Source organism: Oncorhynchus gorbuscha, linkage group LG24, assembly GCF_021184085.1.
Source record: "Oncorhynchus gorbuscha isolate QuinsamMale2020 ecotype Even-year linkage group LG24, OgorEven_v1.0, whole genome shotgun sequence".
Classification (NCBI taxonomy): Eukaryota; Metazoa; Chordata; class Actinopteri; order Salmoniformes; family Salmonidae; genus Oncorhynchus; species Oncorhynchus gorbuscha.
The window spans coordinates 8,299,273-8,320,476 of NC_060196.1; the positions used below are offsets into that span (position 1 = coordinate 8,299,273).

A 21,204-nucleotide genomic window follows, 5' to 3' on the forward strand; every position below is an offset into this window, starting at 1 on the left:
CTGGCTGGTGGTTTCGGCAGATCCTGGCTGACTGGCAGATCCTGGCTGACTGGCGGATCTGGCAGATCCTGGCTGACTGGCGGATCCTGGCCGACTGGCAGATCCTGGCCGACTGGCAGATCCTGGCTGGCAGACTGGCAGATCTATAATAATAATATAATATATGCCATTTAGGACGCCGACTGGCAGTTCTGGGGTGGTCAGATCCCGGCTGACTGGCGAATCTGGAAGAGTCTGGTTGACTGGCGGATCTGGAAGAGTCTGGTTGACTGGCGGATCTGGAAGAGTCTGGTTGACTGGCGGATCTGGAAGAGTCTGGTTGACTGGCGGATCTGGAAGAGTCTGGCTGACTGGCAGATCTGGAAGAGTCTGGCTGACTGGCAGATCTGGAAGAGTCTGTCTGACTGGCGGATCTGGAAGAGTCTGGCTGACTGGCAGATCTGGAAGAGTTTGGCTGACTGGCGGATCCTGGCAGACTGACGGATCTGGCTGCTCCACGCTGACTGGCGGCTCTGGCTGCTCCATATAGGCTGACAGCTCTGGCGGCTTCTTACAGACTGGCAGCTCTGGCGGCTCCGTGCAGACTGGCAGCTCCATGCAGACTGGCAGCTCCTTGCAGACTGGCAGCTCCTTGCAGACTGACAGCTCTGGCTACTCCATGAAGACTGGCAGCTCTGGCTGCTTCATGCAGACTGGCAGCTCTGGCTGCTTCATGCAGACTGGCAGCTCTGGCTGCTTCATGCAAACTGGCAGCTCTGGCTGCTTCATGCAGACTGGCAGCTCTGGCTGCTCCATGCAGACTGGCAGCTGTGGCTGCTTCATGCAGACTGGCAGCTCTGGCTGCTTCATGCAGACTGGCAGCTCTGGCTGCTTCATGCAGACTGGCAGCTCCATGTAGACTGGCAGCTCTGGCTGTTCCATGCAGGCTGGCAGCACTGGCTGCGCTGAACAGGCAGGAGACTCCAGCAGCGCTGTAGAGGAGGAAGGCTCTAGCTGCGCTGAACAGGCGGGAGCCTCCGGCAGCGCTGGAGAGGCGAGGCGCACTGTAGGCCTGATGTATGGTGCTGGCACTGGTGGGACTGGACCAAGAACACGCACAGGAAGCCTGGTGCGGGGAGCTGCTACCGGAGGGCTGGGGTGTGGAGGTGGTACTGGATAGACCGGACCGTTCAGGCGCACTGGAGCTCTTGAGCACCGGGCCTGCCCAACCTTACCCGGTTGAATGCTCTCGGTCACCCTGCCAGTGCGGCGAGGTGGAATAGCCCAAACTGGGCTATGCAGGCGAACCGGAGACACCGAGCGCAAGGCTGGTGCCATGTAAGCCGGCCCAAGGAGACGCACTGGGGGCCAGATGCGTAGAGCCGGCTTCATGGCATTTGGCTCGACGCTCAATCTAGCCCGGCCGATACGCGGAGCTGGAATATACCGCACCGGGCTATGCACCCGCACTGGAGACACCGTGCACACCACAGCATAACACGGTGCCTGCCCGATCTCTCTAGCCCCCCGGTAAGCACAGGGAGTTTGTGCAGGTCTCCTACCTGGCGTGGCCATACTCCCTGTGAGCCTCCCCCAAAACATTTTTTGGGGCTGACTCCCGGGCTTCCTTGCCAACCGTGTTCCCTCGTATCGCCGGCTCCTCTCTCCGGCTGCCTCTGCTCTCCTAAGTGCCTCCACCTGTTCCCATGGAAAGCGATCCCTTCCCGCCAGGATCTCCTCCCATGTGTAGCAACCCTTGCCATCCAATATATCGTCCCATGTCCAATCCTCATTGCGCCGCTGTTGCTGCCTTTGTTGCTTCTCCTGTGGCTCCTGCCTGTTGACACGCTGCTTGGTCCGTTTCTGGTGGGTGATTCTGTAACGGTTTTCTAGGTGTGAAGGAGAGTTGGACCAAAATGCAGCGTGTAGATTTCGATCCATGTTTATTCAACAAACGTAACACGAATCTATATTAAACACTACAAAACAATAAACGTAACGAAAACCGAAACAGCCTAATACTGGTGCACATACACACAGAACAAGGACATCAAAACACTAAGGACAATCACCCACGAAACACACAAAGAATATGGCTGCCTAAATATGGTTCCCAATCAGAGACAACGATAAACACCTGCCTCTGACAGCCATAGACTTAACTTGAACACCCCACTAAGCTACAATCCCAATACATACACACCACATACAAAAACCCATGTCACACCCTGGCCTGACCAAATAAATGAAGATAAACACAAAATACTTCGACCAGGGCGTGACAGCGGTGGTATATAGACAGCTACAAAAAATGTAGATGTAAACTCTCTTGGTAAATAGTGTAGTCTACAGCTTATCATGAGATACTCTACCTTAGGCGAGTAAAACCTTGAGACTTTCTTAGATTTTGTGCACCAGCTATTGTTTACAAATATGCTTAGGCCGCATCCCCTTGTCTTACCAGAGGCCGATTGTCACGACCTGACCTTAGTTCAATTTTTTATATCTCTATTTTAGGTTGGTTAGGGCGTGAGTTGGGGTGGGCATTCCATGTTTTGTTCTACGTTTGTATTTCTATGTGTTTGGCCTGGTATGGTTCCCAATCAGAGGCAGCTGTCAATCGTTGTCTCTGATTGAGAACCATACTTAGGCAGCCTGGTTTCGCCGTTGTTTTCTGTTTTGTGTATTCACTTTGTTATTTTGTTTTGTGTGTTCAGTCTAATGAATTAACATGGACACTTACGACGCTGCATATTGGTCCGATCCTTCCTACTCCTCCTCAGACGACGGAGAGTTTTGTTACACCGCTCTTCTATCCTGCCGAATAAGCTTAAAACCCGGCAGCTGTATGTTAATCATGTCGTCGTTCAGCCACGACTCCATGAAACACAATATATTACCGTTTTTAATGTCCCATTGGTATGATATACGTGCTTGTAGTTTGTCTATTTTATTATTGATTGATTGTAAGTTGGCTAATTGGACCGATGGTAAAGGTAGATTACCCTCTCGGCGACGGATCCTTACAAGGCACCCGGACCGTCGTCCACGATACCTCCCGTCTATTCCTCCTGCGAAGGATGGGGATGTGGGCCTTGTCGGGTGTCTGGAGTAAATCCGTCCCATCCGACTTGTTGAAGAAAGATTCCTCCAGTACGGGGTCTTTGTTCACACCCTAGAGGGGGGAATTGACTTCAGCTGTGTGCTTTTGAGGGGATTTGAGCACATGATAACAAGTGCTAGACTATGATGACCTATAATAGTGTAGTTACAATACATGTACAGTATTAGGGCTAGCATGACCTTTTGTGTAGCTTATACCAAATGATTTGCATGGTGTATTTTCAAGGAATCATTACGAAAATATATCTATCACAAACCAACTAAGTTGCGAAGAAGTTGTTATATTTCATTCCTACTAGTCTGTAACATTAAGTTCATATTGAAACGTAAAAACCATCCCTGTGTAGCTCGAGGACCCCAAAGAGCAACAACTGCAGCATTTATGTTGACAAAAACTCACAATAATGACTTGAGTAAACTTAATTTGTGCATGGAGAACTCTCAGTGAGTTTATTTATTTTCAGTCAACCCACATGATGAGCAGTTTGTCTCAGAAATTACTCACGGCTATTGATGAATTTCTTTAATAAACATAAAGCCCCAAGAATACGAACCACCCCCGAGTCTTATTGCCATAGCGATGCTCTAGTCTCTCTAGCCTAAGTGATACACAGTCAAAATGATTCCTTGTGAAGTCTAATTGTTACCAGGTATATTTAAAGCCTCCCTCCAGATCCTTGCTTCCTTCTCAGCCGCCTGCATATGAAGCAGGCTCACACTAAGCTCATCTTGGGCTTTACCCGCCTTATTTTCAGTACCTGTCAAATGCACAGCGTGATTCACCTTTACGATATAACACCAGTTTTGCCTGAAACCTCAACCACCGAAGAAGAAGCCATTCAGATCTGCTCCAGCAGGGTATAATACATATTGTGGTGGGAAAAATATTTGGGATTATGTGATAATTGTTTCTATATATCTAAGACTTCTTATATGCAGAAAAAAAAGCTTGCTGTTCATATCATTCAGCAAGCCAAAGAGATATCCAGTCTGAGAGACAAATAGTATTTGACGTCGTTTTGTGGTCGTAAAATACTGCCTTCTCTTTCCCTTAGCTCCAGCCAGGCCTCTCCCTTGTCTGATTACAATGACTAGTGACAAAACAGCGGGCCTTCGCTTGCATTTCTCATCTTCTGCGACATGCTCTCCTCTCCGGAGTGTCATTTGTACTCTTGTTCCCACAAGGACATTACAATGAGGGTCATGCCTGTCACACACACACACACACACACACACACACACACACACACACACACACACACACACACACACACACACACACACACACACACACACACACACACACACACACACACACACACACACACACACACACACACACACACACACATGCACAAAGACACACATACAATAAGATGCAGACACGCTGAGTCGACACTAGGCTGACACTGACCCTCCAACCCCTCAGGCAACATGCCAGCATGGCCAGCGGTGCCCGATGACCTCTTGACCTTGCATCATTCCCCCTTGCCCCCTGTGATACCCCTGCGTGTCACGGAGGGTTACGGACGAAGGGGATGACAACTCAACGGGGGGTGACACCGGACTGGCCTGCCTCACAAGAGAACGCGACAGGCTGCAGCCCAGCTGTTTGGGATTCGCTCAAATGGCAGAGTCACAGGCACAGCCATGGGTAAAGAGATGCCTGCGGAGTGGCACGACGTGATTATTTTGGGCTAACCGTCTGGCCCTTTCGCTTGCTTGCTCAGTCGCTCACTGACCCTACCTCCTCAGGTCATGCAGTTGTATGGAAGTAAGTAGAAATTAAAAACTACCCAGGTTGGGTTAGTTTCCATTGTTTTCTTGTATCTTTGTAGGATTCATATAACAAGCTGTCAGGATAACTGCTTCAGTGTCCAGTTCACTCGATTTCTAAAAGCTAAAGGGTGAAATAAAGGTCTGCTTGGGAATGTTTTGGCAGTGTGCCATATGACAAAGCCCAGTGTGTATGTGTGTATGTATGTACCAGTGTATGTATGTATGTATGTATGTATGTATGTATGTATGTATGTATGTATGTATGTATGTATGTATGTATGTATGTATGTATGTATGTATGTATGTATGTATGTATGTATGTATGTATGTATGTATGTATGTATGTATGTATGTATGTATGTATGTATGTATGTATGTATGTATGTATGTATGTATGTACGTATGTATGTATGTATGTAAGGGCTTTCCTCCTCTTCGTCTGAAGAGGAGAGGAGAGAAGGATCGGAGGACCAATATGCGGAGTGGTAAGTGTCAATGGTTCTTTTATAAGAAATACTCAACATGAACACAACTGAATATAAAAACAATGAACGTGAAAACGAACGAAAACCAAAACAGTACCGTGTGGTGAAAAACAGACACGGAAACAAACATCCATAAACAAACAGTGAAACCCAGGCTACCTAAGTATGATTCTCAATCAGAGACAACTAATGACACCTGCCTCTGATTGAGAACCATACTAGGCCGAAACATAGAAATCCCAAAATCATAGAAAAACAAACATAGACTGCCCACCCCAACTCACGCCCTGACCATACTAAATAATGACAAAACAAAGGAAATAAAGGTCAGAACGTGACAGTATGTATGTATGTATGTATGTATGTATGTATGTATGTATGTATGTATGTATGTATGTATGTATGTATGTATGTATGTATGTATGTATGTATGTATGTATGTATGTATGTATGTATGTATGTATGTATGTATGTATGTGTGTGTGTGTGTGTGTGTGTGTGTGTGTGTGTGTGTGTGTGTGTGTGTGTGTGTGTGTGTGTGTGTGTGTGTGTGTGTGTGTGTGTGTGTTCAGTGCAGCCATGCCTGACCCTGACTCACTCTTGATGTGCTCACTCAGTCAACTCAGTAGGCCACTGAACACTGGGCTATTCACTCTACCACTTGGTTATCTACAGAACACTGGGCTATTCACTCTACCACTTGGTTATCTACAGAACACTGGGCTATTCACTCTACCACTTGGTTATCTACAGAACACTGGGCTATTCACTCTACCACTTGGTTATCTACAGAACACTGGGCTATTCACTCTACCACTTGGTTATCTACAGAACACTGGGCTATTCACTCTACCACTTGGTTATCTACAGAACACTGGGCTATTCACTCTACCACTTGGTTATCTACAGAACACTGGGCTATTCACTCTACCACTTGGTTATCTACAGAACACTGGGCTATTCACTCTACCACTTGGTTATCTACAGAACACTGGGCTATTCACTCTACCACTTGGTTATCTACAGAACACTGGGCTATCCACTCTACCACTTGGTTATCTACAGAACACTGGGCTATCCACTCTACCACTTGGTTATCTACAGAACACTGGGCTATACACTCTACCACTTGGTTATCTACAGAACACTGGGCTATACACTCTACCACTTGGTTATCTACAGAACACTGGGCTATACACTCTACCACTTGGTTATCTACAGAACACTGGGCTATTCACTCTACCACTTGGTTATCTACAGAACACTGGGCTATTCACTCTACCACTTGGTTATCTACAGAACACTGGGCTCTACACTCTACCACTTGGTTATCTACAGAACACTGGGCTATACACTCTACCACTTGGTTATCTACAGAACACTGGGCTATTCACTCTACCACTTGGTTATCTACAGAACACTGGGCTATACACTCTACCACTTGGTTATCTACAGAACACTGGGCTATTCACTCTACCACTTGGTTATCTACAGAACACTGGGCTATCCACTCTACCACTTGGTTATCTACAGAACACTGGGCTATCCACTCTACCACTTGGTTATCTACAGAACACTGGGCTATCCACTCTACCACTTGTTTATCTACAGAACACTGGGCTATACACTCTACCACTTGGCTATCTACAGAACACTGGGCTATACATTCTATCACTTGGTTATCTACAGAACACTGGGCTATTCACTCTACCACTTGGTTATCTACAGAACACTGGGCTATTCACTCTACCACTTGGTTATCTACAGAACACTGGGCTATACACTCTACCACTTGGTTATCTACAGAACACTGGGCTATACACTCTACCACTTGGTTATCTACAGAACACTGGGCTATTCACTCTACCACTTGGTTATCTACAGAACACTGGGCTATACACTCTACCACTTGGTTATCTACAGAACACTGGGCTATTCACTCTACCACTTGGTTATCTACAGAACACAGAGGGGTTGAATCACTGTCAACACAAAAACATATCCTCTGTCAAAAGAGGGGCTTTCTTCGACTTAATATTAACATTGTTCCTGTATGTGTCTCCACATTCTACACTGGTGAGTTGGGTTTTAAGTGAGCTAAGGCGTTATTAACCTCTTTATGTCAAAACCATTATGAATCCTGTTATCTACAGAACATAATGTTTATTGCATGAAAAGAGTGTTTCATCATAATTCAAGAAGAAAAGGTGGAGTTTTGCATCATTACAAATTCAGATTAATATTCAATTCACACACACACACACACACACACACACACACACACACACACACACACACACACACACACACACACACACACACACACACACACACACACACACACACACACACACACACACACACACACACACACACACACACACACACACACACACACACACACACAATAAGGCTGTAAAGTAACAAAAAGTGGAAAAAGTCAAGGGGTCTAAATACTTTCCGAATGCACTGTGTCATTATATATATATATATATATATATATATATATATATATATATATATATATATATATATATATATATATATATATGTGTGTGTGTGTGTGTGTGCATAGCATTAGCATTAAGCTAGTGCTGCCATACAGTGAAATCAGGCCTGAATGTTTCTGCTCCAGATCCTCCATAGCTCTGAGATAACTTAAATAAACATAGTTTTAAGCAGCTTACTAGGCCAGCTAGCTGCTTCTGCTTTGGCTCTGATTTCCAGAGGCAGCTATGAAGATTTTCACCCAGCAAAAAGACAGAGAAAGGGAGAGACAGAAAAAAAGGGGGGTGCCCATACAGAGAGATGGGGGAAAGAGAGAGAAAATAACTTCAAGAAGAAAAGAGCGTTGGGGCAACGAGTGACGCGTCCAGCAAACGTCATCAATAACTCAACACTTCCCCTCCTTAATCTATCCGTTAAAAGTCAGTGACACAAGGCCGACGGAGGGGGGAGGAAGGGAGCGGATCGAGTTTAAGACCCCCAGATTCTCTTCTCTCTCTCTTCGCTGAGAGAGTTCTTACTGAGAGTCAGAGAGCCAGCGGCGTCAAGCGTACGGCTTCTATGTGCTAATGTAGTCAATGGTAAAACATAATGGATATGTCCCTAAGCGGGGCAAATCAGACACTGAAAAACATATAACGGAATTGTCCCAAAGCGCACATTCAAGTAGAGTTAGAATGGCAGAGCCACTGCTGAAGCATAGAAACTATGAGTTAGTGGGGAGACATAAAAATACGTTATAGAATTGTCCCCAAACACACCTGGAAGTATAGCTACAGTATAATGGAGCAGAGGAACTATGGCTGGGCCCTGGTCAAAAGAAGTGTACTATAATAGACCAAGACTATAAATGAGCAGTTATCTGTAGATGCCCGCCTCATGCCTCATGCCCCTTGCCCTGCACCCGGAACATTCCGCTCCAGCGAGCAGCCAGTGAGTCGCCCTATCTGGAGAGAGAGAGGGCACAGATGTGGTTTCACATCGGCCCTAGCATCATATAGGGGGGGATGAGGAGACGTTTATACTGTCGTATCCACTCATACATCAAGTACCATGCAGACGTATAGTCACTTAGCTATCCGTATATCTCCGAGTTAAAGCTGAAGTAGGAAGAGGGAAATGTCCAATTGACTCAGGCTCAAGGTGATGTACAGTAGCTAGCTGGTGTAGATATGCAACAAGGCAAAAATCCATAGTGCCTCTTGTAAAACAGCTCTTTTCCCTCTCATATCCAGAACCTTACATCACAGTCACATGTATCTCAAAAACCTTCCAGCTGCATACCAGTACTTTAGATTAGAGCGTCCACTGGGACACCAGCCAGACTGTGTTAAAAGTGTTGTTAGTTCTATGGCAGCAGGTGGATATCTACCAGAGCTTAGATCATAACCACATCTTCCAACCTCCTTAAAGCTTTATAACAGTGCTTTAGAAGAGCCACTATCAGGCTTTGTGAGTGTTGGTAGTTCTAGCAGGCAGATATCTATCTTCCAGAGCTTATCTCCTGGGACATGGTTGGTAGTTCTAGCAGGCAGATATCTATCTTCCAGAGCTTATCTTCTGGGACATGGTTGGAAGTTCTAGCAGGCAGATATCTATCTTCCAGAGCTTATCTCCTGGGACATGGTTAGAAGTTCTAGCAGGCAGATATCTATCTTCCAGAGCTTATCTCCTGGGACATGGTTGGAAGTTCTAGCAGGCAGATATCTATCTTCCAGAGCTTATCTCCTGGGACATGGTTGGAAGTTCTAGCAGGCATATATATATCTTCCAGAGAGTATCTCCTAGGACATGTTTGGTAGTTCTATCAGGCAGATATCTATCTTCCAGAGCGTATCTCCTGGAACTTCATGTTAGAGCACAGTGACCAGGTGAGCTGCTATGACATATTTTAAAACGGGTTGTTTGGATCCTGGAAGCCGATTGGTTGATAGCAGGGAGTTATAGCACCACAACCCCCAAATTATCCAGGAAATGCCTGTTAACAGTTCCATTAGATTGATCAATGCACATCCACTTTCCCTCAGCCGTCAATTTATAAGCTTCATCTCCCGTGGAAAAAAAGTGTCTAGACAATATTTCACCATGCTACCAGGCTAGCATTTGGTTCGCAACAGTTGAGATTTGTCTGAACCTTGCTGTCTGCCTGACCTTTTTTGTGATCTCCACTGTGCCATGCATATGAACGTGAGGAGGCTGACAGCTTCTCTTATCCACGCCAATTCATTTATAAGGATCATTAATGGATATATCCAAAGAATTGGAAGTGCACATAGTTGGCTGTCATTTCAGCTGCTTGGTGCGATTTAGTGGGCTAGCTAGATAACATAGATAACGTGGTTGCTTAGCAACAAAACCGATGCATAGCGCAACTAAACAAAACAGACGGTTCGCCTTAGATTGTTTTATTACATTTTTGCACTGTCTATATGCACACACACAGGACTCTACACACTCACTGACACTCCAACACACACATAACAGGCTCACACATTTATACTGACTCTACACACACACACACACACACACACACACACACACACACACACACACACACACACACACACACACACACACACACACACACACACACACACACACACACACACACACACACACACACACACACACACACACACACACACACACACAGGACTCTACACACTCACTGACACTCCAACACACACATAACAGGCTCACACATTTATACTGACTCTACACACGCACACACACACACACACACACACACACACACACACACACACACACACACACACACACACACACACACACACACACACACACACACACACACACACACACACACACACACACACACACACACACACACACACACACACACACACACACACACATTTATACTGACTCCACACACACACACACACACACACACACACACACACACACACACACACACACACACACACACACACACACACACACACACACACACACACACACACACACACACACACACACACACACACACACACACACAGGACTCTACACACTCACTGACACTCCAACACACACATAACAGGCTCACACATTTATACTGACTCTACACACGCACACACACACACACACACACACACACACACACACACACACACACACACACACACACACACACACACACACACACACACACACACACACACACACACACACACACACACACACACACACACACACACACACACACACACACACACACACACACACACACACACACACACACACACACACACTCACTGACACTCCAACACACACATAACACATAACAGGCTCACACATTTATACTGACTCCACACACACACACACACACACACACACACACACACACACACACACACACACACACACACACACACACACACACACACACACACACACACACACACACACACACACACACACACACACACACACACACACACACACACACACACACACACACACACATATATATCCTGATGCCTAGTCACCTTGCCCCTATACCTACAGTATCTACCTCTACCACTCTTGTATCCCCGCATAATGTAAATGTGTACAGCTTCTTACTTTCTCTTGTCCTTATTTTTATTATTTTTCTCTCGTGTGTTTTTGTTCTACCTTGTTATTTTTAGTGCTACATTGATATTGATCACTGCATTGTTGGGTCTGGAGCAATAAAGTCATTTCACTGTACTTGTGCACGTGACATTAAAACTTGAAACATGTAAACTAGATTTTGTCTCCGATGTTTATTGAAAACATAAATAAATTTGCACAATGAGCACTTGTTGGTTCTCAAATACATCATTACAGTTGTTGGTTAGCTAGCCAGCAGATTTTGGGCATATTAGCATGGACATGACATCTGTCAAAACACTTCAAAAGAAGTCATGGTAACAAAGAAAAATATAAAACTAGCTGAAACGAACCACCTACGACTCCACACATTGCAGCTTCTTGTCATTGTCTCTAGCTATCTGGCCATCCAGAATCACAACAACTCACGGCCTTCTGCCCCATTGAAGCACACGCATCAGTGATGTTGTCAGCCAACCCTTCTATAGCTGCATGCCAGTGATTTGTTTAACATCGCTACTCACTGCAAACAGAATGGATAGAATCAACAACCAGCCCATTTGGCTAACAACTTCACAATCTCAGAACTAACCACTGACTTTTGCATGGCGGAAATATTAATTTACAAATTTACTCAATATAACAACATTTCTGAAAACATGTTGTTCATATTTTTTTTATATGTAGACAACCATTTTATAATGAAATAAGGCCCAAGAAACAAGGAACTCCCTCCTAAGGGCTGTAACTCCCATCTAAGGGGCTGTAACTCCCATCTAAGGGATGTAAATTCCCTCCTAAGGGCTGTAACTCCCATCTAAGGGCTGTAACTCCCTCCTAAGGGCTGTAACTACCATCTAAGGGCTGTAACTCCCATCTAAGGGCTGTAACTCCCTCCTAAGGACTGTAACTCCCATCTAAGGGTTGTAACTCCCATCTAAGGGCTGTAACTCCCATCTAAGGGTTGTAACTCCCATCTAAGGGCTGTAACTCCCATCTAAGGGCTGTAACTCCCATCTAAGGGTTGTAACTCCCATCTAAGGGCTGTAACTCCCATCTAAGGGCTGTAACTCCCTTCTAAGGGCTGTAACTCCCATCTAAGGGCTGTAACCCCCATCTAAGGGCTGTAACTCCAATCTAAGGGCTGTAACTCCCATCTAAGGGCTGTAACTCCAATCTAAGGGCTGTAACTCCCTCCTAAGGGCTGTAACTCCAATCTAAGGGCTGTAACTCCCATCTAAGGGCTGTAACTCCCATCTAAGGGCTGTAACTCCCATCTAAGGGCTGTAACTCCAATCTAAGGGCTGTAACTCCCTCCTAAGGGCTGTAACTCCCATCTAAGGACTGTAACTCCCTCCTAAAGGCTGTAACTCCCATCTAAGGGCTGTACCTCCCATCTAAGGGCTGTAACTCCCATCGAAGGGCTGTAACTCCATCCTAAGGGCTGTAACTCCCATCTAAGGGCTGTAACTCCAATCTTAGGGCTGTAACTCCAATCTAAGGGCTGTAACTCCAATCTAAGGATTGTAACTCCCTCCTAAGGGCTGTAACTCCAATCTAAGGGCTGTAACTCCCTCCTAAGGGCTGTAACTCCCTCTTAAGGGCTGTAACTCCCATCTAAGGGCTTCCCGTCGGGTGTTATCACATGATAATCCCCAGGTTCTCCTGCCTTATTGCTTACTGAAGACCCTGTCAGGCCTGTCCAGCACCTCGTCACAGGCCACTCACTCAATCGCCCTGATACAGAGGGTTGAGTCACTCTGTGTGTGAGTGTGTGTATGTGTTTGTGTGTGTAAGACACATTCATGAGTCAGTTATATGAGTCAGCAAGCCAGTGTGGCCACATTCATGACGACAAATAAAGTGCAGGGGCCAGAGAGACCGCAAGCTCTGGAAGACACGACCAAGTCAGACACACACAAGCGCACACCATTCAAAACCAATTTCAACCCTTAGGCAATCTATGTTTTGGGGAAAAGTGGTGAGCACTATCACAACATCCAGCTTTATTGTCACATCTTGTATTCTTCCACATTGGATTGATACACGCCTGTAAATACACTAGAGGGAAAAGTCTACGTCCCAAATGACACCCTATTCACTATATGGTGAACTACTTTTGACATAGGGCTCTGATCAAAAGTTGTTCACTATAGTGAAAAGGTTGTCATTTGGGATGTAGGCTAATAAACTAAGGCTGTTTTTACAGAGACAGCCCAATTCTGATATATTTTTTTCTCCACTTAATGGTCTTTTGACCAATCACTTCAGATCTTTCCACATCAGAAGCTGATCGGATTGGTCAAAAAGACCAAATTTAAATCAAGTCACATTTTTGTTCCATCTCACATAGGTTAATAGACTAACAGTGAAATGCTTACTTACGGGCCCGTCCTAACAATGCAGCGAGAAAGATTTCAAACATAATAGAACAAATAATAACACGAGGGATAAATCCACAATGAGTAACAATAACAAGCTATATACACAGGGTACCAGTACCAAGTTGATGTGTAGGGGTACGAGGTAATTGAGATAGATATGTACATATAGGTAGGGGTAAAGTGACGAGGCAACAGGATAGATAATAAGCAGTAGCAGCAGTGTATGTGATGAGTCAAAAAAGTTAGTCCAGGTAGCTATTTGGTTAACTATTAAACTATTTATCAGTCTTATGGCTTGGGGGTAGAAGCTGTTCAGGGTTCTGTTGGTTCCAGACTTGGTGCATCAGTACCACTTGCAGTGTGGTTGCAGAGAGAACAGTCTATGACTTGGGTGGCTGGAGTCTTCGACCATTTTTAGGGCCTCCTTCTGACACCGCCTGGTATAGAGGTGTGGAGTGCAATAGAGATTGCGTCATCTGTAGATCTGTTGGGGCGGTATGCAAATTGGAGTGGGTCCAGGGTATCTGGGACGATGGCGTTAATGTGAGCCATGACCAGCCGTTTAAAGCAGTTCATGGCTACAGATGTGAGTGCTACGGGGCGATAGTCATTTAGACAGGTTACCTCTCGGGCACATGGTCTATGGTGGTCTGCTTGAAACATGCAGGTATCACAGACTGGGTCAGGGAGAGGTTGAAAGTATCAGTGAAGACAATTGCTAGCTGGTCAGCGATAGTGAAGAAAAGGCCAGAATTGTGCTGCCTGTGTAAACGTAGCCAAAGAGATTCCAGATAATTGACACCAATTCCAGAGTCCCCAAGGGTTGCTCTGACATTTGCACTTAGAATTTTACACCAAATAGGGGTCAAATGGTTAAAGGTATCTTCCAGCCAATAACACATTACTGTACAGTATTACCATTGGTCAAAGCTCTGTGACAGAGAGAGAGAGAGAGAGACAGAGAGAGAGAGTTCCGCACTACCGAAACCTGACCTCTCAAAACACCCCCACCACTAACAGCAGCACATCTCCCTCTCGACACATGACCTTAACTGTCAGTGCTGAATAGTAAAAGGAGAGAGATGAAGTTGAGTGACAGCAGTCAAGAAGGTGCTTCTTAGTGACCTCAGTATGTTTGGCTGAGCATGGTGTTCGTTTGCACTGCCATAGCTGGGATTTGGTTTGATTTCCTGCATGGGACACTAAACATAATTACATGTTCAACTGTTAATCACTTTTGCGTAAAAAAAACATCTGCTAAACGACCATATTATATGATATTATCAGATTACAGATTGAACAGGCTCCCTCCAGTGTGCTCTCCCTACGATGTCTGATTCCTGCATTGGACACATGTATAAATGTGACTAGGTGTTGAACTGTAAATCGTTTAGGATGAACGAGCATATCATCATTACTATTTATGACAGTTTAAATAGGTTTCCTCCAGGGTGCTCGCTCTCTCTGCGTGGTGTAGACCGCCTGCGTGTGACGCCCACTGGTTGGCACGGTAATGCCCGGTGGGGCGTGGGAACACTCGCTGTTTACCTCAACGATCATTTAGTAATCCCCACAGAGCAGGCACGTACAGAACAGCAGTGCACGTAAAACAGAGCATGTCAAACTAAACCCCGGGGGATGGAGTGGAGGATAAAAACAAACTAATGTGTGTGTCCCAGTGAGGGCGGATGGACACACAGTAGATGCACACACCACATGGGTTCTGGTGACAATCATGTCAGATTGTCCGACAGAGGATTTGGAGATTAAGACTCTTTGTTCTAAGTTAATGACTCACGAGGCTGGGCTGAAGAAGTCTAGTTGTTTGCGTTTATCAGTGATTTAGAGTCTTTGTCATAAGTTAATGACTCACGAGGCTGGGCTGAAGAAGTCTAGTTGTTTGCGTTTATCAGTGATTTAGACTCTTTGTCCTAAGTTAATGACTCACGAGGCTGGGCTGAAGAAGCCTATCAGTTAGTGTTTATCAGTGTTCCCCAAACCTCTCTTCGGGAACACACAGCCAAGTAGCTATACTTATTTGATGTGCTTCAGCACTGGTAGCCCTTGATTAGTTGAATCAGGTTCCCAGTTGTGGAATAAATGAAATAAATGGAACGGGCTGGGAGTCGGCTGACTCCAGGAGAGGTTAGGGAAACCCTGGTGTACATGAGTTACTCCCCAAAATATAGTGACTGCCTGCCTAAACGTCCGCAGGGGGACACGAATGAATCCAAGCATGAAATCTACAGTGAAATATTAAAAGCTCTGCTTTCCAAAAATCCCCCTCCCAAAACTCCAGTCTGTCTGCAACATCCTCTCCCTCAGACTGCCATTTTGTAAGCAGTCCAGCAATGACATGGATTCAAAAAACAGATCCTATAAGAGCCCAAATGGAGGTCATTCAACTTTGAGAAGCAGGAAAAACATCCCTTTCTTGTCAGTAAGCATTTCACAGTAAGGTCTACTACACCTGTTGTATTCGGCGCATGTGACAAATACAACTTGATTTGATTTGATTTGAGTGCTAAGAATGGAATCCAGTACTTCTCCTGGCAGTGCTGCCCGCCAGGTCACCTCTCTCTCCTCTCCCAGCCCTGGTAAGACAAACAGATTTATAGTGGAACACCACCTCTAAAATGGTGCCTACCAGGGCTTACCCCTACCCTCTTCACCATGCCCCTTGCCACCAACTCTACAACCCTGTCTGATGCCGCTTCTGACCGTTTGCTCATGTTGCTCCACATTGCAATAGTGCAGGACAAGGGTCTGCTCTAGAGGGAAGCTAGCACCCCTCGCGGACCACAATGCACGGCACAGTGCAAGCTTTGCAAACAGTAGGCTAGGTACCCAAGTGAAATGTCTCCCTTGATGAAGATCTATCTGGCCAGCAGAACATAGACAGACTTTCCCATAACCGTTTCATTTGTAAGTACTCAGCTTCCCCTACACAGTGTGCAAAGAGTCCCTTTCGCCATTCAAGTGAAGTGACAAACCTCAAACATGGACTGGCTGCCATGCACGGCCAGAGTATTGAAGATGAGGGAGAACAGTGTTTAAAGCCTAGACCCCTCAACCAAGAATAAGCATCTGACCTATATATCCTCTGAATTCTAATTACACACATAATTTGAGTCCCAAATGGCACTCTATTCCCTGCATAGTGCACTATTTTTGACCAGGGCCCAAAAGTAGTGCACAATGTAGTAGAATAGGGTGCTATCTGGGATCCAGCCCATAGATAAACCCTATAGAAAACTCTCCAGTCTCCTTGGACTCTGATCTGACACTAAACCAATACACATTGCAGTGTGTGCCAGTCAGGGACATGGCAACAGGCATGGCCTGCATCCCAAATGGTACCCGATAGCCTAAATAGTGTCCCACTTTTGACCGCTTACGGTGCCGTTCGGGACACAGCCATGATATCAATAATTCAATACAGGGGGATGCCAGCGGAGGACCATTACTATCACAGACACATCACACGAGAATAATGTGTCGTTAAATAATGGAGGATGATCGAAGGTTCATGTACGGGGTCTTTGAATGAGAAGACTTGTGTTGGTGGTTGGTGATGCACGGCTTGAGTGGGATTAGACTTTGCAGCAATTGCATTACCTCTGTGGAGTTGTACTGTGCTTAGTTGAGAAGGGCTCAGGGAAGGAATGAGAGCCGGAGAGAGTATTGAAGTGGGAAGAGAGTATTGAAGTGGGCGGGCTAGAGATATCCTTAGAGAGAGAGAGAGTAGCTATTGAAAGGGGAGTCCAGCCCGCTTGCCACGAATAAGACATTGCAACATGCCGTGTGTTTTGTAAAGATGGGTGGGCCCCGACGGTTTCTTTCCGCACTAAGAAAGAAGATTCTCTGGCTTGATGAAACCAAGATTGAACTCTTTGGCCTGAATGCCAAGTGTCACTTCTAGAGGAAACCTGACACCATCGCTACGGTGAAGCATGGTGGTGGCAGCATCATGCTGTGGGGATGTTTTTCAGCGGCAGGTACTGGGAGACTAGTCAGGATCCAATGCAAAGATGAACGGAGCAAAGTACTGAGCGATCCTGGATGAAAACCTGCTACAGAGCGCTCAATAATTAAGACGTTCAGTTCATCAAAGCTGTTGTCTAAAGGTCAGGAGGCGTTGTATTATTGCTGTCCCGTGTGACACAGAACGCTCATAGCAACTATGGAGCCAGGATTATTAACCTTAAAGACTCTGATCATGGTATTTGAAAACAGCTAAAAGAGAGAGAGAGAGAGAGAGAGAGAGAGAGAGAGAGAGAGAGAGAGAGAGAGAGAGAGAGAGAGAGAGAGAGAGAGAGAGAGAGAGAGAGAGAGAGAGAGAGAGAGAGAGAGAGAGAGAGAGCGAGAGAGAAAAGAGAGAGAGAGAGAGAGAGAGAGAGAGAGAGAGAGAGAGAGAGAGAGAGAGAGAGAGAGAGAGAGAGAGAGAGAGAGAGAGAGAGAGAGAGAGAGAGAGAGAGAGAGAGAGAGAGAGAGAGAGAGAGAGAGAGAGAGAGAGAGAGAGAGAGAGAGAGAGAGAGAGAGAGAGAGAGAGAGAGAGAGAGAGAGAGAGAGAGAGAGAGAGAGAGAGAGAGAGAGAGAGAGAGAGAGAGAGAGAGAGAGAGAGAGAGAGAGAGAGAGAGAGAGAGAGAGAGAGAGAGAGAGAGAGAGAGAGAGAGAGAGAGAGAGAGAGAGAGAGAGAGAGAGAGAGAGAGAGAGAGAGAGAGAGAGAGAGAGAGAGAGAGAGAGAGAGAGAGAGAGAGAGAGAGAGAGAGAGAGAGAGAGAGAGAGAGAGAGAGAGAGAGAGAGAGAGAGAGAGAGAGAGAGAGAGAGAGAGAGAGAGAGAGAGAGAGAGAGAGAGAGAGAGAGAGAGAGAGAGAGAGAGAGAGAGAGAGAGAGAGAGAGAGAGAGAGAGAGAGAGAGAGAGAGAGAGAGAGAGAGAGAGAGAGAGAGAGAGAGAGAGAGCTTTACTATTAAAACCTTAAGATTTGACCAAATCCAACACACCAGCCTCTCCAGCATGTTGTATTACATAACAACTGACAGTGGCTGGCTGGGACCATAATTGCACTATAAAGATTGCTTCTATGTGAGAAAGCTTATGTTATAATTTGATCTACAAATACCTTCACTTTCACAATAGCCCATAGTGTTTAATCGTTAATGAACTGTCAATCATTTAAGGTGTTACATATATAGAGATAATTCTGCTCATTCGGATTGCAGGCAAATATACAATTTATTTGGATAATTCAAGCGGCTTTTTCTTTGATCTCGGCCCAGAAATCTATTCCATGAGATTTCTCGATAACGGAACCTGTTACTGAGAGAGTGAGAAGAGAAATCCTCGTCAAGATCAGATCAGCACACCGAGCATGCCGATCGAATTCCTGGGAAACGGGGATTTGAGGAATACGCAGACAGTTTACAGGGTCTAAATTGAATACAGACAGAAATGTAATTCACTTATCACGAATACTAAAGGACGCGTGCATCATGATCGCACCGTTTCTGACTGATTTGTTGGGCAATGGCCAGAATCCCTCGCGGAAGGATCACCACATGTGTGTTTGTCGAGATAAGACATCATGCATAGGTGATTCTCTTAGAGGCTTTTGTACTTGATATGATTCTTATATCTATGTGCCTGTAGCCTAATCCACAAATTTGAGAGGAAAATCCACTCCGTATTAAACGCTTCCAGTGTTTTAGGGTCATATAGCCTATTTGCGAACCACTCAAGTCATTGGCGCAATCAAAGCACCTAACATGAATCAAACAGTTCGGAAACTTCAACAATCAGTGTGAGTAAATCAAGCCGCGTAATGTTGGCTGCTGCCGAACTCCCTTCCTTACCTTAGCAACACAGCTATTTCCCACGCGAAGAATCCCCATACAGCTACAGATTGCAGCCTTTTCCGCGTCATCTCAAGATTTGAGTTGCATATACATATACCCGGGAACGCCTCAGCTGCCTCTGTTCGCCACTTAGGGTAAGGCTCTTGACTTTCAGCACCGTGGACAGTGCTCCAACTGATGTCGACACAATCCAACACGCGGCAGGCTCGTGGCGCACGGTAAACGCAAACGCATAACAGTTTCGGAATCCCACATATTACTAATCGACTTCACTACTCATAACTGGACAGGTTTTTACCGACCTAGCAACGACATCAACAAGAGAGCATAGTACATTCTGGAATACGACTCTAAAGTAGGAACACCAGTAATGTGGGGTAGCGCTCGGCAGCTGTACATATTCTTGACACATTCACAGACATCTCAGCGGTCTTGGAGAGCGGGGGCACAGAGAGAGCCCGCCCCAGACGCGCGCTGCACCGGTGACTGACAGCGAATTATTCCACTCGCTCCTATAAATGTTCCAGCAGAGCCACGCTGTAGCTTCAATTAGACAAGCACTGATGTGGAACATCATTACTGCATGGGCATCCTGCATCTCTCCCGCACGATCCTGTAATATGTATCCAATTTGTTGTCATTTATTAGATGTTACTTGTCGAGTTGCTGTCCAGATCAGCGTCATGTGTAAACTTTGGCAGCCATAGTTTACACATGACTATTTTCTATTCTATTACAAAACAACAACATTGTATGTGATTCATGATTGCTTTTAAGTACCATTATGGATTACTACATTATGCATCGTATGTCTACGGGTATGGTTTATTAAACAATATGAGTCTTGATAGTTTCCCCCGCTATGACCACGAGCAAAGCAGTCAGGAAAGCTTAATAAATAGTACATGAATGGATTTTAGAACATGGACAATTAGTTTAGGATTACTGCTAGGGAATGTGACGTTTCAACCAAAACTTACCTCCATATGAATAATATGTCCGTTCATGTATACAATATTGAGAACAACCATATGCATTTGATATGTATAAGGTCGGGTCGGATCTGCACGCACGCACGCACACACACACGAGATGACGAGTAACATTGTGAGTTAAAAGGGGGTGTATGATGCCTGGCTAATGAAGACTGGCAGTGTGGTGCCATGAGCAGGGTGTCCAGCACAGCTGGGTGGAGGTGGTTGCATCTGTGTGTGCTGTACTGTAGACACACACACACATTCACAATAAAATGTAGTGGGTCATGTTTTTGACAAACTGATCTGGAATCAGATGATAAGCAGGCATGGGGCAGCAGGCATGCACTCCAAGTTTAGCCTGCCGAACAGAGCACTCATGCACTCAGACTATTTGGCCTGTCCCTGTCAGTTTGACAGGCTTTACTGATGCTATCAAAAGTGCAGTCTCTACACATGTGAATATTACTGTTGAACTGGGTTGAACCCTGATGTCCATAGAATGGTGTGTAATTATTTAATCAC

The 21,204-nt window shown here is 45.5% G+C and overlaps 1 protein-coding gene across 1 annotated transcript in view; it reads right to left on the reverse strand.

Moving 5' to 3' along the window:
• LOC124013072 (glycine receptor subunit alpha-3-like) overlaps positions 1 to 20,149 on the reverse strand; it is a 138,803-nt gene extending 118,654 nt beyond the window's left edge. Inside the window, exon 1 of the mRNA XM_046327222.1 lies at positions 19,703 to 20,149. Within this exon, the coding sequence (XP_046183178.1) occupies positions 19,703 to 19,773 (71 nt within the window). The 5' untranslated portion in view covers positions 19,774 to 20,149. The remainder of the gene's footprint in view (positions 1 to 19,702) is intronic.
• Positions 20,150 to 21,204: the final 1,055 nt, after the last annotated feature.